This window comes from Chelonus insularis, unplaced genomic scaffold (genome assembly GCF_013357705.1).
Source record: "Chelonus insularis isolate UGA/USDA-ARS -01 unplaced genomic scaffold, ASM1335770v1 contig_384_pilon, whole genome shotgun sequence".
Taxonomy (NCBI): Eukaryota; Metazoa; Arthropoda; class Insecta; order Hymenoptera; family Braconidae; genus Chelonus; species Chelonus insularis.
Genome location: NW_023276541.1, coordinates 54,251 through 79,565, shown reverse-complemented (window position 1 = coordinate 79,565; position 25,315 = coordinate 54,251). Strand labels below are relative to the sequence as shown.

Genomic DNA, 25,315 nt, shown 5'->3' with positions numbered 1-25,315 from the left:
ACCGAAAAAATATTAAAATTTTATGCTACATAATTTTATTAATTTTTATTATCATATTTTTAGAACTCATTAATGATTAGTTGTTATTAATAATCGACAATCTCTTTGTTTATCAACTATGAATATTAAAGGTTGATTAGTGATGATATGTTCTTTCTTTACAGTTTAATAACATTCAAGTTTCAAGAAGATATAAACACTTTGACTGGCTACATGAACGTTTAGAAAGTAAATATTGCTTCCTAGCAATTCCTCCTCTACCAGATAAACAAATATCTGGAAGATATGATGAACAATTTATAGAACACCGTCGGACCCAACTACAGGAATTTGTCGATTATGTTTGTCGACATCCTGTTTTGTCAAGGAGTCGTGTTTGGCAGCATTTTATTACGTGTACTGATGGAAAACTCTGGAAAGCCGGAAAGCGTCAGGCTGAAAAAGATGAATTATTAGGAGTAAATTATTTTAATGCTATTCAATGTAGTGATTTAGCAGTAGATTCTATAAAAATGGATATTAAAGTTGATGGATTGACTCGGTTTATTAATGGATTAGATCCCGTAGTTAAAAATTTTATGGCAACGGCTATGGACCAAGGAAAAAAATATCAAAATTTGTACAAAAGAGAATTCCAAAAAATAGGACAATCTTTTACATCACTCGGGCATGCTTTGGAAGCTGAAGGTAGTGATCGTGCTCGATTAACAAGTGCTTTAAAACTTACTGGTCAAGTCTACAATGACATTGGTAAATTGTATGAAGAACAGCCAAGATTTGATTGGGAACCACTTGCCGATAGATTTCATATTTATCGTGGTATTATCAGTAACTTCCCAGATGTTATTGCTATCCATAAGGTAGACCTTTATTTTATTTTTTTACATTTTATCACTATCTGAAAATCTAATAATTAGCAAAATCGAAAACTTGTGATAATTATTAAATATTTTATAAACACCAGAGTTGTTTTTTATGAATATATTTTATGTCAAAACTTGAACGCGTTGATAATTATACCTATAAATATGGAGTATTTACGGTTTTTAATTATAATTAATTGTTTTTCATTTTTATAGAGCGCAACCCAAAAGAGAAAAGATTGTGAACGACTAGTCAGTGAACATAAAATGGAACCACAAGAGTTACGCGAATTGTCACGTCGAACAGATGTGATAGCTCGAGCATTGATGGCTGAGGAAACTCATTTTCAATCGGAGATTGATATTCACATGCATCAATCAATTAAGAAACATCTGGTTGAACAAATTGAATTTTATCAGAAAATAGTTTCAAAATTACAGGAAACATTGGCAGCATATAATGCATAAATAAATCTCATTATATACGGAAATCGAATGAAATCAACTGTATTTTCTTGAATCTGTGTCATTACAATTCCATTGACAAACTGGTACAGTCATTCATTGTGTAGATAAAATTGTACTTTATACACAATAAGATAATTTTGCATTTTCAATTATTGATTTATTTTGCACGAGATAATAAAAATTTCTAGATAATACATTATTAATCATGTATGTATATGTATGTCTTTTTTCATACTACTGCAATTTTATCTTTTTGTAATGTATATTTACTAATATTTGTGCATCAAATATATTTTTAACGATGTAAACCGTTGAAAAATAAAGCTATAAAACTTGATTAAAATATCGTACAGCCTTACCTATCCACACAATGTGTCTTTTAACGTGATAATAAATTTTTTTTTTCAGTTTTATTATTCATTTTTTCCCCCAAAATATTATTTAAAATATATTACATACATTTAACAGATCGGCTTATAAGTCATGTACAAATAAAAAATTTAATTAATTATAATATTATTTACATAGGAAAAGGAATTATTTCTTTTTAATATTATATTTGTTTTCAAGTATCAGCAATAAGCGATTCTATTCTCTTTAGCAACCGCAATATGAAATTCTAAAGAAATTAATGTACATAATATCAACACAAATATGTGCTATTTTCATTATTTTTAACTTTCAGTAAATTTTTGTGTATATATATATGTATATAGAAAATAATTATAGAGATTATGTATTTTTTTCCAACAAGTATTTTCATTGAAAAACTTGACGGTAATATATCTAGACGAAGCGTATAGATGTACTGTACAGAATCATTAAGATTAATTTGATACATATCACGTAAAGTAAAATGTTAAATTTAATGATATTGTTATTAAAAATAAATGAAATAATGATTTTATAGAAATCTTTATTAAAATTAAATTATTACTAGTATTTTATACCCGTTACTCACTGATATAATTGTTATATATTTGTTTAGAATACGCAACATATTTTGCTTATCCAAAATAATATCAATAACATTATCATTATTTCATAAAATATAATGAAAAATATGTCGTTGTATTATCATTAAATTGATTAAGGAATGATTATTTACAAGTTACATTTATCATTGTATTAACATTTGATACTAGAAAAAAAAATATATATATTAGGTAAAGGTAATTAGGTAGAGCTCATTAAAATTTTATCAGATCCAGGTAAATGAATAAAAAAAGAAAGTAAGTAATGAGATTCAAATTATTTATGTAAACGCTTCTTTCTTTTTAAGTAATTAGTATTTTTTCGAAAGAGAGTAGTGAATGCAGTGCGTGTATCAGCCCACAACAGCTGAAAGCGTTTGTTACGGAAATACAATTGAGAGCGATAAGCAGTAGATAACTGTGAAGAATTAGAAGCAATAGATATTGGTGGCATGTTGACCGTCGATCGTTTTGGGTCAAGATTTTTTTGAAGCAGATGTTTATTGGTAGATCTTACTTTCGATGAGGACGAATAGGATTGGCATGAGACTGGTCGGACCTCGTTGATTTTTGATTGCCTGCAGAGGACCCTGTCATTTCTAAGTCCTGCTGCTGCTGTTGATGTCCACTGTTGAGCGCCAGCCTCTGCATCTGACGAATCACCGTGGCCGCGTGATATGCTTGCTGCAACCATGAGACAACAGGGAGACTTTCCTACGGTGCCTGGTAAGTAAACACAACCACAATCAGCGGTGCTAAGAAATCAATTTATACTAACCTTCCACCTTGACTTTGCAAAATTTTTCTTAAGTTGTTCCGATACTGTACCATGGATATTTTTATTGCTTGCAGCATTACCGGAGATCCTAAATGTTAATAGTACATATTATCCCGATAGAGTAAAGCCGTTTATTTTCAACCATCTTTTATATTAAATCAATAAAACTAAAAAATAATCACTTATCTAATTAATTATCATTCTTGATAAATACTTTTATCTATAATTAGAATAATCTCTTTAAATAAGATGGTTAAAATTCGACGTCTTGACTCAATAAACTTTGGATGAGAAAAATAAAAATATGGATAAAAAAAAATTTTGAATGCACTTTACCATGGATGTGCTAAAGCTTGTTTACAAGTATATCTCTCTTCAACGTTAACGCACATGAGCTTGTGAATAAAGTCCTTGGCTGAGTCACTTATATCGTCCCAGTAGGGTGAATCAAACTCAAACTCACCTGTAACAGCCTTATTAGCTTTCACTGACAACTTAATAATATTATTTAACAACATGGAGTGAAAAGAAAATTTTTACAAACAAGTTTAAAGATTTTTAAGTAAAAAAAATTTCTACAAAACTGTTACACTATAGAAAATTGTGTCAAGGATAAAGTTACTAAAAAAAATTTTTTTTTAATATAATAAATACGACAAAGAAAATTGTTAATATTTAATTATTAGAGATATAAAAATGTTACCTTTCAGAATTTGTGCGAAAAGATTAGCATCATTTTCATCATAAAAAGGCGGATATCCACATAATAAAATGTACGATATAACACCTATACTCCACACATCAACAGCTTTACCATAAGGTTTTTGTGCTAAAACTTCAGGAGCTGAAATCAGAAACCACACAGACATGATTAATCACTCAAGTATTTTTATCTTAAACTAGTAAATTAAAACTTGAATAAATTACTTTTATCTCTTGAGCATTTGAATTTAAATATAAAACATGAATTACCTTTTTTAATAAATGATTACATTAATTACTTTTCTTAATATTCAAAAGGGTTTTAAAATTCAAAATAAACTACCAAATCTTCGTAGTCTGCAGAGGGTTTAAAATAAAGAATGTTTCATTAAAATAGTAATTAAAGTATTTAGCATAAATAAATCGTACCAACGTAGCCTGGAGTACCGCAGGCTGTTGCCATAATTCCTGAATCCTCCATTTTTGAAAGGCCAAAATCACTAATCATTATTTTACTATCTTCATCAGGACTATAATAGAGAAGATTTTCTGGCTTGAGATCACGATGAACAACTCCCTGTTCATGCATATAATCCACTGCCTCCAGGACTTGTCTTATTAGTCCAGATGCATCTTTTTCTGTATAGGAACCTTTTTCTACTATTCTATCAAAGAGTTCGCCTCCGGTAACACTGCAAAAATTAATTATTTTATAAAATTCATTACTTCAACTAATTAAAGTGAATATAAAATCTATTGAGCATTTTATAATCAGCACCAACACTCTAAATTCTTTTAATTAAAAATCCTTTAACAGTATTTCTTTCATAAATATATTTTTTTATTTATTTTTCTTTGTGTAATTATGTGCTTCCATCTTTGCTAATTATATATTATATATTTATTGAAATATAAACATGGGTTTATTGATGAAAACTCTCACGTTTGTAATTCTTTTAAATTTTATATGAAAATGTTTTAAATTTAACCATCATCTATTGATTTTATTTATTGAGAAATTTATTGAGTTTTCATCCGACCCTTGTGAAAATAAAAACATGAAAGCATCAAATGAAATTTTCCTCTAATCAATAACCGAGCTACTCACTTAAATTTAATAGGAAATAAAATTTAACTTACAGCTCCATTACGAGGTAAACTTTATGTTTATCTTCAAAAGTTTCTAACAGTTGGACAATGTTTGGATGTGTTAACCTGTAACAATTATAAAATTAATTAATAAAGGGTATTCAAATATTCTATTTATCAACATATTATCTTGATAGTTATCAATATTGTAGAATATTTTTCCCTTTTACTACGTAGCAGATAAAATAAATAATAAATATATCTGACATTTTTTTTTCACACGCCTAATTAAAATATATCAAAGATAAGCATAAATATAATAATAATTTTGCCTGATAAAACGTAAACATGCATCGATAAAAACGTAATTATTATATAAAATAAATATAACAATAAATAAACGCACACATATGCATTGCATAATGATACTTAGGCATGAGAGATTATTATAAGGATAAAAAAAGTCAATGAATTTGTCCTGATGATTATCAGAGTCGTTACAAACGAGAGTTTAATAAAACACGTTGTTATTTGTCCAGTTCATGCATAGATTTATCGTAATTATATGTCGGAACGCTTATTAATTGACTTAATTGTCAATTTTCTTAATTAAAAAAAATTTTTTTTACATTATCTGTGACGTTAAGACTTCAAATCGTTTCATGTTTGATTGAACAATGATAATTAGTATGTGGCAATGTTGAGGAATACTTGTAAAAAATGATAAAATAAAAATTAGAGTGGTAAAGGCAGGTGATTCCCGTAAAAATGGGCCCTCACTTACCCTCCTCTTTCGCCAATTATATTAGACTTGATCGGCCCATCACCACTCTGTGGTGTCACTGATTCACTGAACCTACGAATTATAATAACACCATACACAATTACATAATAAACGCCTAAAAGTGCGTTTTCTCAATTTATTCCTCTAAAAATCATACCAGCTATACTTCGCCATCAATTTTATTCTATTGAAAACCATTGTTTTGTAATTAATTTTATTTATTCGGGAAAAGTATAAAAATTATATAAAGAAGAAATAAGTAAAAAAACCTAAGTGACGGGATTATATTGATAATTATTTTAATAAAATATATATAGAAATAAATTAATATAAAAAAAAAAGAATCGAAATGACGACGGAGAATTTTATAAATAATAAAGATGGTATAAAAAATTGCTACAATTTAATTCTGATGTAAGAACATGTTTTTTTTAGTTTGTAAAAGAATAGGAATAATGACTCAAGTGTAATCAATTTGATACATGATATGTACCAATAGTAGAATTAAGTCATTCAATATGTCTACAAAGAAATAATATCTTTTTACCACTTTTTTCATTCAAATTCAACTCGCAATTGTATGTATTTTAGTTCAGAAATATCGGCTAACGATTGATATAATTACGATTTCAACACTTAGTCCATGAGCATATCTTTAGAATCACTACTGTAATACTGCATACATTACTACAAAAAAAATAAAAAAAAATTAAGGAAAAGAAGGATGGATCATAATAACCTTCAAATTAATAAAAAATTAGGCAAACTCAATTGATCAGTATATGTAAAATTACTCAATAACGTTGATATGACACAATCGCGAATATTTTAATAAAATAAAGCGCGCATAATATATGCATGCTGAAACAAAGAAAAATAAAAATACTTTAGTTATGACAAGCTTCTCAATTTTCAAGTTTTATTTTTCAAAAATGCTTATCAAACGAACGTAAAACTTAAAAAATAAACGGCATTAGATGAGAAAAATATTTGTATTAAAATTAGCTTGGTTTAAATAACATTTGTTAGCAAGACATTTGAAATAATTACTAAAATGTAATAATTTATTAACATACAAATTTGTTTGTACTACCTTCTCAATACTCTAATTTCATTCTCCAACGAATCTTCTTTTCCTTTCAATGCTTTTTTGTCAATTATTTTGACTGCATACATCTGACCAGGCTTCTCTTTGCTTTCGGCGAGTCTTACTTCTGAAAAAGCTCCCCTGAAAAAAAAAAGAGAAAATATATTAATCTCAATAAGAAAATAGTTTATTTACTATTTGAATATTATATTTTGATATAATTTAACTAGTATGTAAATAGTTTGACTGGTAAAGTTATGTAACAAATGTCATGTTGGCATTTGACTCGTGTGTTATCAACAAAGACGTTATTTATTAATAATTCTGATATATTTATATATTTTATAAAAACATGTAAAGAAAAATAATTCATGCTTATTTATAATCTACTGTTATTGGACAGAGAAATATTAAAATCTATAAAATAATAATGTAATACTTACGTTCCAAGAAGTTCTTTAAGTATATATTTTTCATCAACAGATGACATTTTCTCATCCTTTCCATCCTTTTTTAGTTTTTTGTTCGAGTCTTTTTTACCAAAAAGCGGCATTTCAATCAAATTTTGATGTTACTAACCACAAAATAAAATATACTAATTGCGAATGATCGAAAGAACTTGACTGTAGAATTTGTTTTGTCAAATAAACTCGTCGACACACACTTGAATGTTAATTTATTATCATCAACTGAGTAATATTTATTCCAAAATAGTAATTGACCAATCATTCAATACTAATCTTCATTCTCTCTTATCAAAATTCATGAAATTTAATTAAAATTACTGAAGTTTATATAAACCTTATTGGTTAATAGCCAATGTGTTTCATCAACTAGCTATTAAATTTCATAATTTATACATTCTCCTAATACACACCCAAAATTTAATTTACATAATCTTAAAAAAATACACACTCTTGTTGCATTTGCAGTAGAATTATACGATATAACACATCAGCAATTTCACTATAGCTAAGTCGTTGATGACGTAGAGAATAGTCATACATATATGGGTCTACTTTCAAAATTTTCCATTACATACACACTTCGAACCTCACCTTTTGTCTTTCTCACTTATTCATAGGAATTCAATATTCTACACTTTGTGTGCGTCCACTTGTTGAACAATTCAATTTTTGAGGTTAATTTATTTGTTAATTAGAAAAAAAATTTGAAGTAATTCATAATAAACACCTCTTTTTACTTTATGATCTGTTGGTAAAAGATCCAAGAGCGTCCAACAAATTATCTAATTCTACTTTACCTCTAAAGAAAAATGTTATGTTAGTGGAAGAAAAGTATGGATGCGTATTCATTTCATTGCGCATGTATAAATGTACATCGTGTGTGTACATATTCATGTTTGTGTAAATCGCTCATTACCAAAAAACAATTATACATATGCAGTTTATGGATTCAGTGAAGAGTAGAATAATTTGTTTAATCGGGGTCAATAAAAATTTAAATTAATTTCTATTTGAAAAACTTATTGATTGTTTAATCGAGTAACTCATATTTGAAAATGATACCAAATATTTAATCATGATAAAATTAATTGTTCTATACGCGTAAGTTTTCTGATAATGTAAATAAAACTTTCACTTTTTCATTATCAAATAGAAACATGAATATTTTAAATAATTAACATTATTTTTATTTAAAGATTTAGTTATATATTTATATTATTCTTTTGCAGATACGATAGTTATTTATCTTCTACGATATCAGTGCCATATTAATCGACAATAACAAAATAAAGAGAATTTGCAATGATGCTGGGAAGTTTTGTTAGTGCTGTTTCACTGCGAAGATGTTTTTATTTATCGTCAATGGTATTTATTTTGTCTACCTTAATGGCAATGATGATTATAGTGAAATTAACACCGTTAGAATCTACAAAGTGTAATTCCGCAAATGCTGATGAGACAACAGCTCGAATTGAATGGAGCAGTGCTATACCTATTGGATCAATAGCACATAATCGGTACTCAGATAATAATGGCTCACTATTTATTAATTCGCAATTAAATTCCAATAATGAAAGTCAACGGGAATATCGTGATGATAAGTTCTCAGACATTAGGATCAATACTAATAAAAATAATATGCAAATCAAAGTGCCAGATTTATCTTGGAAAATGAGAAATAAAGTTTTACCTTTATTATCTCAAAAAAATGCCAAAGATTTTGATGTTAATTATCATGTTCACATTTTTTATTATCCATGGTATCGTTCTTTATCATATGACGGCTATTGGAAGCATTGGAATCATAATTATATACCCAATTGGAAAAAAAATGACAAGAAAGTTTATCCAGTAGGTACTCATCAACCACCCGCTGATATTGGAACTAATTTTTATCCTAGCCTTGGATGTTACAGTTCCAATGATCCACAGGTATAAAGCTTATAAAAAATATGCTTGTTCGATACTTGTATTTGTTTTGTGTAATGATATTGATTGGTTTTATATATTAGGTGATTGATCTACACATGAAACAGTTGAAGGAAACTGGTGTTGGAGTATTGGTAGTTTCTTGGATACCACCTAATCTTCCCGATAGTACAGATTCACTAATGGCTGATTTATTAGACGCAGCGCATCGATACAGTTTAAAAATAGCTCCTCATATTGAGCCTTATCCAGGAAGGAATCCTATTAATTTAATTGACCACATTAAATATTTATTTGAGCGATATGCATCACATCCTGCTCTTCATAGAGTTAAAAAGCCTAAAACGTAAAAAAAAAAAATAGTTAAATATTTTAGAGATGATTTTATATATACTTAAACACATCTTATTACAGTGGAGTTTTGTTACCGATGATCTACATTTACGATTCGTATTTATTCCCACCAAGTGCTTGGTGGGAACTTTTGTCCGAACGAGGAAATTTAACTCTTCGAAGAACTGAATTTGATGCCGTGTACATTGGATTATTAGTAGATTCACAGCATCGTAGTCAAATTAAAAAATCTCACTTTGATGGTTTCTACACTTATTTTGCTGTTAATGGGTTCAGTTATGGAAGCACTTGGAAAAATTGGAAAGATTTGAATAAATTCGCAAACGATAACGATCTTCTATTTATTCCTAGTGTTGGACCTGGCTACATTGACACACAGGTAATGTACTTATAACATAATTATTTTAATTTATAATAATTGTATTTGGGTAAAAAATTACTAATTAACTAATTATTATTGAACAGGTGCGTCCATGGAATGCTGAAAATATTAGATATCGTCGTCACGGACAATATTATGAAGTGGCGTGGAAAAGTGCAATGAATAGTGGAGCAAACATAGTATCTATTACATCTTTCAACGAATGGCATGAAGGAACTCAAATTGAACCAGCAAAACCTGTAAGTAATAAAGATTTTACTTACCTTGACTATGAACCAGAAGGTCCAAATTTCTATTTGAATCTCACTAAATGGTGGATACAACAATTTTCGTACAAAACTTTTAATTCCAATTAATAATGATATTATATCAAAAAAGCATTATACAGTATTTAGAATTTAATTCTCATCTATCTATCATTGATGTATAATAGAATTATTTAACGAAGCATTTAATAAGTCATAAAAAATCTTTATGTAATTTTATTCATTTGAATTTGTACATAAATCATAGTTCGAATCATAATTTTAATCAAAATTATATATATATATATATATATATAAACATATCTTATTTTTAAATTCAATATATTTTCATTTTTATAATTTATTATTTTATATTTATAGACAATGTAAATAATTTTTTATCTTATGTGATATTAAAAAAAATGTGATAATTGACGAAGTTGATTTTTTTTTAATTTATCAAATATCTTGTTATGATTAATGATAATTAAAATATTCTCAAAATATCAATATTAATGAAAATGCGCACAAAAATATCAAGGTATGATCTTTGTAGAAAAAGTAATTTTATGTATATATAGGTAAAATATGTCATATTTATCTGTAATTATAATAGCTATAAAAAATAATTTAATAATTATTTTCTTGTAATTGTCAAGTATTTTACGATCGTAATAAACATCAAATAAAATTTTACACCCATATACAGTCAATAAATGGCATTGTTGCATTATTTTATAACCATAACATCTCGTAGAGTATTCAATAAATTTTCAAAATCTTTATTTTTATCGGCATTTATGTCATCTATTGATTTGATATCAATTACTAGTTCTGCATAAGCTGCTGCTATTTTTTGTTGCATTTCTGGATTAGATTGTGAAGCTATGTAATTTTGTATTATTTTTTGATACTCATCGTGATAACAGTAAATCAAATAAAGCATTGCATCGTTTACATTTGATGTTGATGAATTTATTTGTTTCGTTTGATGGAGATTGAATAATATCTGTAAATTGAAAAAAATTATTAACAGACCTATCATAATTTTATGATATCACTGTAATTTATTTTTTCTTCATTATAAAAAAATCTTACATTTAAAAATGGCACTAATATTAAATTTCTTTTTTGTTGTTGTAACATTTCTTTCAAAATGCATTCAGCTAGTTGTTTTATCGTCAAACAACACAATTCTGTTATTTCTTCTCCAAATGAGTAGAGGCCGAATTCTAAAAAAGACATCACTTGCTTGAGAGTTTCTGGTGGTAATGTTAATAAGGCTTCACTAAAGATAATACTTAATAACTCATAATACCTGCAAAAAGTAAATTCAAATAGCAACAAATATTTTTAAATGAATTTATATAATATTTGTGACTTACTTTTGACATAACGATGGATACCTAAGTATCTCAATAGTCATCATTGGTATAATACAATTTAAACAGAGTAACGTTACTTCAATAGTTGATGCGGGAGAATAATAATTTTGTGATATAAACACAATCAATGTTTGCACAATTAATATAAGATCTTCAAGGAGATCATTTTCTTCAGTCACATTTCTCGTACATTTGTTTAAATTACAACGTGCATATGCTTGAATATTATCCATAAAAAGTTTGCTTATATTAATATTGTTTTCCTAAGAAATTAGATTTAATCCATTTTATCCAGTTCCAATTCTTAAATCCTTAAGATATAGCTAAGTATAGCTAAAAGAATAATAAATACCTGATGAAATTTATTAATTGGGAATCCAACGCATTTAGACAACAATTCTAAAATTGATCTTACTATCATTGGATAATTATGATACAATGATAATAGACGTGCCAATTCAGACAATACCGGATAAAGACGTTCTAGTAGACAATCCATAGAAGAGTGCACTTTTGAAATTTGTGTCATACCTAAAATCAAAGCCAAGTTCAAACACAATTCAAATTGAGTGCCACACACAAATTTAGTTGAATAAATTGATGATTACCGATAAAAGCATCTAGAAGTTCACTGATTTCAATTCTAACGTATTCTTCTTGATATGTTCGAGAAAAATTATTATCCATAATAATTTGTAAAAATTTATCTTTAAATGGTTGTATAGTTTTTGATAAAACCTGATCGTCATTTAATTTATCTTTCAGTTGTAATCCAACTTGCGTTATAGCACTTATAAGTCCTCTTTGTACACCTTGTGAAAAACTAAATCTATTTTTACTTGCTAATTCGATAAAGTAATCTAGTCTTTCAGATTTTAGGGCGCATAATGCTCTGTAATAAATAAAAAATATATTAATACTAAAACATCAAGTTATTTGTGCCACATAATGTAAAGACACACTTACTTTTCTTTAGAATTGACTAAACTTCTTAATAAAAGAATTAAATCTTGAGATACCTCTTGATCATTTTTGAAGGCATCCAATATACATCTTGTATAGTCTAACATAAAATTCATACTCCATTGCGCTCCTTCGCTATCCACTCCGAATGCTTGTGTAAAAACAATACTTAATTCATGATAAAGCTGTTCTTCTAGCAGAAAAAAATAATCTGACCAGTGATGTAAAAACCAAACAGTTGATTTAATAAACTCAGGACTTAATATATATAACATATTACTATTGATCATTTTTTTCTGAATTTCACATAATCTTAAAATAGATGAAATTAGTTGGATAACATGATCTGCAGATTCTTCAGCACCAGATATATCTGATAAGTTACATTGAGGTGATGCAAGTAGCTGTAACGTTACATTTATATTAGTTTTACCTTCATTTAGTTGAGACATGCTATTTTTTATTATTTCTGAAGGTATTGTCTTAACACAATATTCTTCATTCTCAAGTATAATTAATACGTGCATTGATATTAATATTAGCCAATGGAGATCTTCATAAATATTTGTAAGATTGTCCAAACTAGTCTTCGTTTGATGTAAAAAATTATGATTATTGAGTTGATTACAAAAGTCTTTTGTTCGTTCTTCTAATAAACGAACTAATAAAACTAAAGAATGATTCAAATTTGCTCTTCCTATTTCTCCAACTAATTGAAGTTGGCCCTTGAATTTTTCCCGGTCATTTTCTTCAATTTCAGTAATTTCTGCTTCTAGTTCTTGTTGACTTATAACATGAAAACCTTGTGGTGGTGATAATTTAGACTTCAAATATATATCAAATATTTGCGCAGAAAGTTGTGGATAATTTTCTAGTGAGATAAGCTTCAACGCTATCCAAGTCTCAAGAATTTTTTCAAATGCTTCTGTGTATAAATAATCATCAGAACATATTGATTCTTCTTGAATTGCTCCTTTGGCAAAAACTTCTGTTAATCTTATTACCTGATTCATATAAGAATTAAAAAGGTCTGATGCTTTAGGTAGTAACTTGGGTAAATATTTGTTAGCTAATTTATGTACAATATTTGCAAAATCAAGTGCTTCTTGATCAATTATATTAATATTAGAAACTAATCTTAAAAATTCTTCCATATAGTAAGACAAATATTGCAGTTCGACTTCATTACTACACCTGACGTTTTCACAGATGTCAGATAATTCGACTAAACAGCTTCTTGCATAATGTGCTAATCCTAAATTAGTCCGTATTAATTTGTATACTTTGAAGAATAGTTGAATCATGGAAGGATCAAAAATAGCATTATTCGATGTTGGCAGTAAATAAAAATTTTTATTTGGAACTTGACCAAGGAAAGTCCAAGAAAAAATTCCTTCTAAAGTTGATAATAAATGTTTTAAAAAAGGCACATCTTCTTCTGATCCTGTATTATTTATGAATTCAGATAATGCATGGGTACAGAACCTATATATACGTGGCAATTCCGTTGTTTCAAATTTAAATTTTGTTTTTTTGTGCAATATTAGCGATAGACCAATGTCTGAAGATTTCGTCGATATCGAAAATTCTTGCATTAATGCTGCAATTATTCCACACCCGAGCAATTTCTATTAAACAAAATATGAAAACATTATTAAACTTGTTTAACAAAAACTTAAATTTAACAAAATCAATATTAAAATAATTACTATATGTAAATCTTTATTACTAATCATGGATTCGACTTGATTTAATATCATTGTAAAGTTTTCTCGTGAGTCGTTGACACTTGATATCTTCACTATTACAGCAACAACTTGAAATATACGTTCTCTAACAAATGGTGCTAACGTTAGCTTATTTATTACATAATGAAGTAGATAGTCTTTTACAGAATTGATATCATCTTTTGATATTGAATTCCATTCTCTTATTAATGCTATTTTCATCAGTCCAATTGATTCGAATACTACATAGTCTACTGTACTTGTTTCCAGTATTTGTTGACATAGTAAATAGGGGCTTTTTGTTTTGCGGAATTCTAGAAAAACTGATTCTGCTGAATGACGTTGTTCAGACGAAATAAGATTTGGAGGCGCCTGAAATAATATATCCTATTATTATTCATTCTTAACTGGAAATAATATTGTTACATCAGTGAAACAATGTTATTAGTGCAATTTAAACATAATTATAAGTTGTTTTTATGTGTGCTTGATATAATTATTTATTATTTAAGCAGACAAAATTTGAAGAGAACCCATAGTAGATAATATTTTGTGAATGAGGATTATAAAATTATTTATAGCGATAAGAAATCATAAAAAAGTTTCTATGATTATAGAATATTATTGGGAAATTAAATCTTCGGGATCACATAAACATTATAGCACGTTTAATTATATGTTTTTGTCTTCTGTTACGATATTAAAGCAGGTAAAAATATTCAAAAAGATTAATTACTGTATTATGAGAAAAATTAGCTTAAAAATTACTCCTTTTCTCTTTTAACAATAATTAAATTGCACGTGGATTACTTTACCAAAATAATTTGTGCAGCTGCTTCTAATCTGTTTAAAATTTGGATATTATCCATGATGAAAATTAAAAATAGTTAAATTATTCCTTTTAATAGTTCTTTCATAGAATTTTTAGCTTGATAACTTGAACATAAATCGAATCAACTATTAAAAACGTAATAATAAAAAGTATTTTTAACTTTCAAATTTTTAATTATGAACATACAGAACTATGTATAGTATAATAAAAATCGTATAGTACACGAGAGGAATATTTCATCCCCAGAAAACCATGAACGAAATGTTTAATAGATCAACAAACTATGTTTGTATGAAATAAAAAATTATATACATATGTTACAGCATGTTATGTTTTTTATTTACAGATGGCCTTGTTGGTATCTCATTTATCGGTAATAAAGGAATTATTATATCCCTAGCCATGTTACTTACCGTGCAGCGCTGCTGTACTATTTTAAAACAATGAAACAATTTATAATAAAAATTCAAAAATGGCTAATTTGTGTCAACGGTCGTGATCTCATTATCAGATATTTTTTTTATTGTAAAAAAATGCAGATCTTTAAAACTTATAACTTGTTATAATTTCGCAATACTGACCATTTCAACATGATAAAAGAATATTTGTTTTCTGAATGATAATGACGATTTGATCCAGTGTTTATTTAGTGAACTTTATAACCAAGAAAACCCAACTTACATCTAAATATATCACTGGTAAGAATAAATAAATTGAAAACAACCCATTTAATAGTTTTATAATTTTTTTTATTTATGAATTTATACAATATATACTTTATTGGTACACCGAAATATAGATTATTCATCTAAACAATAATTTGACGATGCTTAAATGTATGATATAAAATATATTAATATCTATTTACGAATAACCTAAGAGTCAAAATTGATTTTATGTGAAAATAATTAAATATCGACTCGTAAGTAAAACACTTATTTAATGTTTTTATTGAAATTAATCAAGAATAATTTCTGCTGAGTTTTGATAGATGAAATGAGAGATGATATTATTCAATACTTATACTCTATAAAAGAACGTGTAGATCTTGTGTAAACAAAAGAATCCATTGAGAATGCAAACTCTAAATAAGATTAGATTATTCCATAAGTAATACGCATTACTCGAAATCCACCAATCACTGTTTTTGTAGAAAAGAGAAAAAACTCCATCTGAAACCTTAGAAGCGACGATAGATGTATATATCTTGTTGATGACACATTCAAGCATGTATAACACCAACCTAGTTAATTAGTAGCTACTGGGGTTGTTAGAAATAGTAGAATAATCTCTAGCTCAATTGACGTTCTACGGGTGTAACATGAAATCATCGATCGCGATGTTACCACACCTGAATGTTTCATCGAGGCCATAACAAGATTTTTTAAGGCTCCATTAAATGAAGGCAATGTGAGTCATTCAAGGTACGATTATCTCACGTTTATAGATTTTTTTCTTCAAGTGCAATATGCAAGTTAATCATCAATCCAATTTTTTATTTATTGATCTTACATCATCGTCACTAGTCAGATGAGTAATACAAAATTAACATTTTTTTATGACTATTTAAAACATTTACATTTGCAACGTAAATATTAACCAAGTAAATATGAAATAAGCTGGCATAAAAATTAAATAAAATTTGCTTGAATTTTATATAGAATATTTATAAATTAATCTTAGTAGCAATTAATAACATTTGATTATTAAACAATAATGATACACTTATTTTATACTTATTAATTTAATAAACTTATGAAGACAATATTCATTATAAGCTATTAATGTAGACGAGTACATTTTAAATTGATTAGTACAAGTATCACGTAGCATGACAAAGGCTGATGGTTCAAACGAAAGAATGAAAACAATTGAGAAAGTGAATTTCTTAAAATATATATGAGAGAAATTATATTTTGTAACTGGTGCGTGAAGTTTGGAAATGAAAATAATAAAATTTTTCAGGTACAATCTAAGGTGTACAATGTGATATTTCATTGAATTAATATACACGAGAATATATTTTAATCTAAGATCACTTTTTGTCTAGGAATCAGATATCTGCAGACGAATCCAGGCGTACCACGAATTCCAAATGATGTTCTTCCAATTCATGTTTACAAAACTAGGACAAACCCTGTTGTGTATTTTGTCTCGGTTGCATGGTTTGCTCGTGAGCATGAGAGTTTCTATATGATACACACCGGAAATCTAGCTTTTTTTACAATTTCGATTAGTTCTATTTATCTCAATTAAACGTTAATTAAAAACAATATCAATTCCATTTTTCTCGTGTGAAAAATTACACTTATATAATAGTACCTATTGATACTTTGGCCCGTAGTTATATACGAGAAAATTGTCCGTGAACCGTATGTGCTCTGAATAAATGAATGTGTTGGTAAATAAAATACAGAGTCAAGATAAATAATTTGAAATTAATAAATATATATTTAATAAACAATTTTTTTGGTAGATAAATCAAATTTGTGCTGGCACTTTATCAATTATGTGCAGTGTGCGTAGATCTATTTATATTTTCACCATGTACTAAAAGATCAAGATATATCAAATTGTATTCTACATTCAAATATGTATGAAGTGTTGCTGAATTTAAAAAAAATAATTAAATTCCTTAAGCCATATTGACTGGACGGTTGCACAGTTAAGAATGCATTAAAGCTAGACCGAAGTATCCATGAAGTTGGTCATGGAGATCTCCATTCTTAAAATAGTAATGATGATTATGATTGTAGATAAATATTTCTACTTAAGTGCAAAAGTAAGGACAGCTATAAGAACTGTGGCCATGGCCAAAGCTGTTCGATCACCAGCACCAGCTGTAATTATTGGAACATCAGGTGCATTACCATTTTCATGGTATTGATAACTCTTCGTGCCAGTGGAGATCCTGATGACTCGGTAGTTTGCCGTTTGTGTATTAACTCTGTTATTGATAAAATTTTGTAATGAATTAGTAACGCACCAGAGATTTCCATCTTCATCGAAAGCAAACGTATCGGGCCATTGCATTTGAACGTGATCACGAGAAATAATCCGTTGTCCAGTAACAAATGAAGGCATTACTTTCATATCCCACATGCCGACAGCATCATCGGCGAGAAGTCCAAAGTAGAGAACACCAGTAGCAGACATCATCATACCATCGGTTTGTGAACTCTTTCTTCCTATATCACTAATGTATCGATCAATTTTATCAGTATTATTTTTCAGGGCGGAAGTAAGTACAGCATACAAATGGAATGATGATAATGGAGAGTAGTAAACATAACGTTCTGGAGCGTCAACTGGAGACAAAGCAATTCCATCGACAGCTGTTGGTGTTCTGACCCAGGTACGTGCTACTGTGAACCCGACAGCTTCTGACTGAGCTTTCATTGAATCGTGACGTATTTTCCATGATTTATTTTCTCGTAATGAATAGACAATGATGCCAGGATCACGATCGCTTGTGTCAGTAATGTATGCATAGCCACCATCAGTATGATCTAACACGATGTCATTAAGATACGAAGAATTATGAGGAGTTACATCTTCAGGAAATGGAAAACTACGTAAAACGTCACCGTTATTTTCAACGTCAAGAATAACTAGACGTGGTGGACATCTGGATTTTGCTTCTGTCGTCATGGTGGCTGTTCGACCAGTATCTAGAACCCACATCCGACCTTTAGGGTCAATTTCCATGCTTTGAACAAATTGAAAAGCTCTACAATCGCCCACGGTTTGCATGTCCCAATTGGGATAAGCTTCAATTTTTGGTGACCAATTTCTGTTGATTGGCTCTGCAGCAGTCACTCCTAGAGTCACAGGTACTCCATGCTTCCACCTTGGTATAGTAAGAAACATTCTTTTTTTCCAAAATTTAATTCCAGCTATTGGATTATTTTCAGGTAAATATTCATTTCGGTCTAAAATTTTGGTTCGTATTTCATCTGAAGGCCAAATAATATCAATTGTATTCCATCGAAATATTTCACGGAATTGTTCAATAGCTGAAACTACTGTAAGAATAGCTAAAAAGATCACAACCTTTCTCAACATTTTTTCAAGTCTAACGTAGTCTTATGTACAAATAGAATTGATTTACACTCCACACGTAATCCAAACACTTGATTCACGATGATGTAGTCGGAAAAATGACTTCTCAAAATTAATACACTTCAAGAGTAAAATATAAACTTACACGATGTGAAGTACTCAAGTATTTCTCGTGCTATTCTTAAACTGTTGATTATTCAACGATTTTCCGGGCTTGCGCCAGCAATCCGGTTGAGAGTAAGTTGCCTAATGAATTTTCTTATATGACAATCTTACTCGAGCCGACTATTGACACGGTCCATAGCGTCGGACGTCCGCGTTTTGACTGACGGAGGCGCGAAGCATCAGTTCAACAAGGCTTCCCTCATTCCCCTTCCTATGTGCACCCCACCGTTCTTTCTTTATGCTTCTCTGTACTTTTTAGCTTCCCTACCCATCGAAGCTCATACCTTTTTCCCATTTGTTGTGATTTTTGTTACTCAAAATTATTTAATGGTCAGGCTAACAGATAATTTATATGAACAAATACAACCAGTTTGATAAGCAATTTCAATTATTCTGATGATAGAATTTCTTTTGATTGTCAGAGGCTTTATAGCTGTATGAAAGGCCGCTCTTTTTAACAACTGCATCATAGGTCTATGAATGGAAGAGACAAAACTTTTAAAACTATTCTCGTATTTGTCGGTAGATCTTTTGTCTACTTTTTCCGGTTGCTTATACGCAGCATCTGGACATCTCAATTGTTCCTATACTATACTACAGGTTTAGTTTATTAGGTAAGGGATTAAAGGGAAAATGATCCATCTCAAAAAAAGCTCAAGCAGAAGTTTCAAAAGGGATTCAACAATTTGTAATTTTCTAATGTTCCATTGATCATAATCGTTTACAATAAATGACGAATAGATTGTCCTGTTTGAAGTCCCAGATGACAGTTTACATGGATCAGTGCCAGTTTCTTGTGGCCTTCGTTTTATTTCTTAACAAACACACGAAATAAATCTTGCGAATCTTAGGGCCAGAAAATAATATTGAGAATTTTATGATGTGGTTTCCATATTTTATTACTTTTTTTCTCATTAAGTTATTTAAGAAGGGAATTTTCTCATTTTCTTTCACAAGCCTGACATAATATCCTCGTGGTTATTATTATTGTCATTGAGCATTTGCTTTTGTAAATATACTGATTAATCATATAATTAATTACAATAAAAAAAAAAAACAAAAAAATTCTCATTTAAATAATTAAATAAAATCACTATTAGATGATAGTGATTGTAATAAAATTTTTTTTAGTTTTTGTAACAAATCTTATCAACAGCCATGAATAATTTTTTTCTCAGAAAAACTTTTCTATTAGCACAAACTCTTATAGATCTATGCAGAATGAGTATAACGTAGTGTAGTTTTTTCAAAACACATTGAAATGCTTATGAAAGATTTACATAGTATAATTTTATTCTATCTATATTTAGTAATTTGAATTTTGGAATTAACATTTCTATTAAAACTATGTTTTTATTTTCAGATTCCAATGATCAATAATATTTTGGTTCTGGTTGCTTTGAAAAGAGAAAGCGGAAAATGAATGTGATTCTTTTCCAATAAAGATTAAATTATTGAATAGTGTTGTGACCAGGAACACCAGAATTCAAGGATGATGACTAATAAGCTAGTTGTAGATAGTTATTTTCAAACGTTACATCCATGGGTAGATGGTGTAGCATAGCTGCTTGCTTACTTGTTGGTTAAATGCTATTTTACTGACCGCACTTGCAAGCTATGATTATGTAAGACCTTCTGTGTACCCTTTCTACGTGCTTCGCATTGTCGCTTAATTCTCTGTAAACATATTTTAATGTTTCAACGAAACCGATGAAGATTTTTATCAATTAAACAAATATTCTAGTCATTTTTAGCGATGATTCTTGTTCAACTTGACCTACTCACCTCAAGCACTTATACCACCGGAATTGGTAATATAAGTTTTTTCGATTCAACGCAAAGTCTGAGTTATTAACACTTAAATAGACGTTTAGAATATGAATGTATATTAGTAAAGGTGAGAATCGAGGGTATATTCACATGAATATCATTTTCGTATTTTAACATGAATTTTTTCATTATTCTATTAACTTTGTTGTTTAGTGCTTGTTACGATTATACTCTTAATACAATTAATCAAAATGACCGTGATGATAACCTCGACTTTCGGATCATATTCTAATTCTCATTAAAGTGGAAGATACAAAAATGAAACTATTATCAATGATAAATATATGTCATTTGATAGCTATAATAAATTGAAGTGAAAAATTTTATGGTTCTTGATTATGAATGAATTAAATGTAGGAGTTTATACTCGACTGACTTTATGTGTTTCTTAATTAATAATTATATTCAATGAGGAAAGTTGTTAGCGGAATGAAAGAGACATAGGTGATGATATATTATTCTATGTAGAATTTACTAGCATTCTTGCACGTTGGTTATAAAGCTTTAAATGATCTATAAAGCCATAGAATGTAGAGAGGGAACAGAGAAAAAGAATTGACCTGGTTTCTTTTGATGCAAAGGATTACGTTAGAAAACAAGTAAGTAACTGCGTGTGTTTTCTAATTAATTATTTAATGAGTTACGCTCATGCGAAGCTCGTTTGCTTTATTTAGCATTCTTTTTCATTTCTTTTAACCAAAAGTTTATATTTTATTCACTTTTTCAGCTCGTTACAAGTGAAACGTTTGGACAAAAGCCTCTATATATGACGTAAATCACAAAATAGACTAGAATGCATTTTTTCTATATCTTGTTGGTGTTGTTCAACTTGGGATGGCATAGTCAAAAGCCGCGCCTTCACTTTTCCGCTTCCTACTGCCCCACTAACAAGACTACATCGGTTCCTGAAATAGAACTGCGTGGTTAGCTGACGAGGAAGATGGACGCAAATATAAGAAGAATCAGACCCCAGATAGACAGATGTTGGTAAACTTAAAGATAGAAAAGGAAAGTAAGACAGGAATGAGGTCAGTGTATTGATATCAAAAGTTGAATTAACCGCCTAAACTTTTATCGTATCGCTTGACCTTTATGATCTATTTTCAAATTGTTCCTTATCGTATACTCTGCATCTTTTTAATCCGTATATTATTTTTAAATACTATTTATCAATGATTTGAAAAAAATCAAAGGGTCCATGAGGAAATTGAAGAATGAGTACCGTGGGACTATTATGATGATAATAATGATGACAGTGTGCCAGATGGATGCTTTATGTTTTGCAATTGTTCACAACTTTGCACAAATGGTATTAGAGACATTCATATTTTAGATTTGAAAAACATGAGTTGAATTATTCCTTTTTTCTTAATAACTAATAAGGAAACAAAAGCTGAAAACGAGAGCTCATTAGTAACATACACCATTTAAGAGAGATGAGATGTTATAATTGCATCTGAATTTAATACCTTGTCCGGAAATTTATATCTAGTTGTGAGAGTTTAGTTCGGAAAAATGGTAACAGAAATCAGTCATATGTGTTAAAAAAAATATATAATATCTTGGAAATGTTGATTATGATGATGACTGTTGACATGTGATCTCTAGTAATTGACTACTGTTATTGCGTATTAGAGAACACATGTAATAAGATTAACGATCGGATGCTTTTGACGCTGAGATACAGCTGTAGACATCAACGGATGACTCATTAGATTAGATCGCTGCAATTTATATTCGGTCTTTTTTTATTCGTCAGCGACCGTGGTACACATAGTCGAGTATATGGAGAATAATAGACAACTGTGTGCGTGAATAATTCTATAGAACGCTGGCCCTAACTTGACCTGTGGGTGAACATCGTAAAAAGTTCCCAATGAATTAAGGGAGTACATTCACTTAGAACACGCACGACGACACTCGCGTGCACAAACTATCACTTTAATCATGATTATGCGAATCACGGATAACTTGACCATGGATACTTCCCGCGCATTAAACAAATCGCTGTCTCTTTTTTTCATGCAAGAATTTATGCGTAGCTATATAGATTCTACATGTTTAGGAATGTATAGAGAAGAGTTGAATGTACGTATCTCAACTATGTATAACCCAGTAGCGTGACTGACTATTCTTTGAAAATATTCAACTCAACCATAACTATTAATGAGTTAGCACGTGCACAATAAAAAATGAAATTATATCCAATTGTTATTTTATATTAAAGTATAGAATAAGAGAAATTATTTTTCCGGTAACATTTTGACGAATATAATTGCCATTTAATAATATGATGGAATACAAAAAGCAAAAATTCACAGCGGAATTAGGTCGTTGCGTCACAGTAAATAGACAGAAGTAGAGTCACCGTCATAATATTGTTAGCAAGCGCGAGAGTTAATAGCCCGTCCGTTTGTTCTCATCTCACTCAACTCTTCACACGCAAACTCATTACGTGACGTGCAATTTTGTTACTTTGCACACCCTCAAAATTGACATTTTAGGGTCTCCTTAATGTTAAGAAACTAGGGGAATACATCATAAAACAGCTTTAAAATCGATTGATCTTTTACAGAGCGTTCTTTCCCCTGAAAAGTAAAAATTAGACTTTCCTGTTAACCGATCGATTGTAGTAAAATCAACATTAAAATTTCGCATAGTATCTTCGCTATTATTTACTCATAAATATTTGAAAAGAAATAATTGGTGTGCTATGATAAAAATAAAAAATTATTAGAGTTCTTATTGTTGCTATAAATGAGGTCATCATTCTACTTAATCAGCAATTAACGATATATTTTTCATTGAAGATAATTTCTTATATATTAGAGAAATTATTTTATGATTGCTTCGTGATGATCACCTTCTGTTCCAATCTTGACATTTAAACAATTTATTGGCTCATTATATTATTATTTTTCTATTACAATGTACTATCCTACTTTTTTATAAATTAAATAGCTCATAAGACAGTAGTTTAATTATAAAAATTAATTCATTTTAATTATATTCATATTTTTTAAGGTAGATTAAATATTAAAACATATCGTGAACAAGTTCATTAGTAAATAAAATAGGGTGTTGATATTAAAAATTTAATACACATCTGAGAAAAAAATAGGCTATTGAGTTTTTGAATAAAATTAAATCTGTACAGTAGAGTAAATATATCTTCATGCTAGAGTGCGTAGTATATTTGCTTCGGAAACATTAGGGATGAGTGCACACGTATTGTGGGGTTGCAGTGTAATGAAAAAGCTAACGGGGATGCTCGTTGTCGGGGGTAAGTTGGTCGTTATGGTAACCATCGACGTAGAATTTCATCTGTATGGCAAAAATAGGAATAGATCTGCTAGCCTTGAGTCGTTATTAGAGTGTTCAAAATGAATAAGAAGAAGCCGTATAATTTTATGAGCTATATATCTCTGTACTGGAGAATTTTATGTTTATCCTGCTATCAATTGGAATTACTGTTTATCTCAATAGTTTAATTTTATGATTGTTCTTGTTTATCACCTATGCAACCAGGTATTAAACGTTTTTTTTTCTGTTTAGCACATTCATGGAGTACTAACCAAATAAATGAAGACAAATAAGTTCTAGACGGTTGCGGAACCTTGCATGTAATGTAAATTGACATTAAGACAAGTAGCTTTATAGAATGAAGCAATCATATTATTGTTCACCTTTGTTACTAAGAGTCATCAGGAAACGACTCAATGATGTATTACAATATTTCTGGATCAATTAGATCAACCAGGATTGGCCAATGGGTGTGGTACTATTGATAGCTTGAAGATATAATAAATAGGAATAAATATCTGGTTTTTTCCGAATTCAATATCATATTTTACGATTGTATACTTTCTTATTCTTGGTAAATATTTATTTTAAAATCTTGTTATATTTTTGATTTATTTCATTATGATAAAAAAAAACAATGAAACATTTTTTCACAAATTTCATTGAGCTTAGTTTCTTTTTTACATCAAAAGGATGTGTAAATGGTTAATTATGGAGATCGGGAATCAATCTTTTGCAATAATGATGATGTATTTCTTAGGTGTCCTTGGTGAGTAGAGCTAAAGCGCGAACAATATGCATAGTACGGATATATGACATGTGAAAATGCCCATGTCGTAGGAAGTGAAGTCCTTGAAAAGCACAAACGAGGTAACGAGACAAGATTTAAATTATCTTCAATCTCTAACGTCGTAATCGACTCTAGT

General features: G+C 29.1%; 4 protein-coding genes across 16 annotated transcripts; 1 reads left to right on the top strand and 3 right to left on the bottom strand.

The window, feature by feature from the left end:
* Positions 1-38: 38 nt before the first annotated feature.
* LOC118067497 (calcium/calmodulin-dependent protein kinase type 1-like) lies at positions 39-7,961 on the bottom strand. Of its 5 annotated transcripts, none has more exons than XM_035084254.1 (10): positions 7,189-7,961; positions 6,752-6,886; positions 5,659-5,730; positions 4,926-5,000; positions 4,215-4,477; positions 3,787-3,927; positions 3,420-3,546; positions 3,134-3,171; positions 2,823-3,028; positions 39-435 (listed from the first exon to the last, which is right to left on the bottom strand). In XM_035084254.1, exons 1-10 carry the CDS (start codon positions 7,296-7,298, stop codon positions 391-393), a joined length of 1,212 nt encoding a protein of 403 aa, XP_034940145.1. In that variant the 5' UTR covers positions 7,299-7,961; the 3' UTR covers positions 39-390. The 5 variants fall into 5 exon arrangements, with proteins under 5 accessions (XP_034940145.1, XP_034940144.1, XP_034940146.1 ...); XM_035084253.1 differs by having other exon boundaries at positions 42-435; positions 2,823-2,989; positions 3,084-3,171; positions 7,189-7,947; XM_035084255.1 differs by lacking the exon at positions 5,659-5,730 and having other exon boundaries at positions 44-435; positions 2,823-2,989; positions 3,084-3,171; positions 7,189-7,935.
* Positions 7,962-7,974: 13 nt separating this feature from the next.
* Positions 7,975-25,286, top strand: LOC118067495 (glycoprotein endo-alpha-1,2-mannosidase-like). 9 transcript variants are annotated; one of them, XR_004690390.1, is made up of 14 exons: positions 7,975-8,313; positions 8,442-9,144; positions 9,225-9,487; positions 9,556-9,874; positions 9,961-10,116; positions 15,376-15,727; positions 15,829-15,951; positions 16,183-16,453; positions 16,844-18,198; positions 18,264-18,384; positions 18,475-18,862; positions 20,620-21,153; positions 21,240-21,685; positions 21,814-23,272. XR_004690390.1 is itself a non-coding variant. In XM_035084248.1 (5 exons), the coding sequence occupies exons 2-5, from the start codon at positions 8,515-8,517 to the stop codon at positions 10,231-10,233; spliced, it is 1,485 nt and encodes a 494-aa protein (XP_034940139.1). In that variant the 5' UTR covers positions 7,975-8,313; positions 8,451-8,514; the 3' UTR covers positions 10,234-10,390. The 9 variants fall into 9 exon arrangements, 3 of the variants coding, with proteins under 3 accessions (XP_034940139.1, XP_034940136.1, XP_034940138.1); XR_004690393.1 differs by lacking the exons at positions 15,829-15,951; positions 16,183-16,453; positions 16,844-18,198; positions 18,264-18,384; positions 18,475-18,862 and adding exons at positions 24,642-24,963; positions 25,150-25,286 and having other exon boundaries at positions 21,814-22,395; XR_004690388.1 differs by lacking the exons at positions 18,264-18,384; positions 18,475-18,862; positions 20,620-21,153; positions 21,240-21,685; positions 21,814-23,272 and having other exon boundaries at positions 16,844-16,994; positions 17,080-17,493.
* On the bottom strand, positions 10,851-15,231 carry LOC118067489 (exportin-4-like). The gene is made up of 8 exons (XM_035084239.1): positions 15,013-15,231; positions 14,180-14,569; positions 12,474-14,098; positions 12,116-12,399; positions 11,860-12,038; positions 11,508-11,770; positions 11,221-11,440; positions 10,851-11,131 (listed from the first exon to the last, which is right to left on the bottom strand). The coding sequence occupies exons 1-8, from the start codon at positions 15,064-15,066 to the stop codon at positions 10,853-10,855; spliced, it is 3,294 nt and encodes a 1,097-aa protein (XP_034940130.1). The 5' UTR covers positions 15,067-15,231; the 3' UTR covers positions 10,851-10,852.
* LOC118067499 (protein yellow-like) lies at positions 17,458-19,407 on the bottom strand. Its single transcript, XM_035084256.1, has one exon. The coding sequence runs from the start codon at positions 19,092-19,094 to the stop codon at positions 17,796-17,798; it is 1,299 nt and encodes a 432-aa protein (XP_034940147.1). The 5' UTR covers positions 19,095-19,407; the 3' UTR covers positions 17,458-17,795.
* Positions 25,287-25,315: the final 29 nt, after the last annotated feature.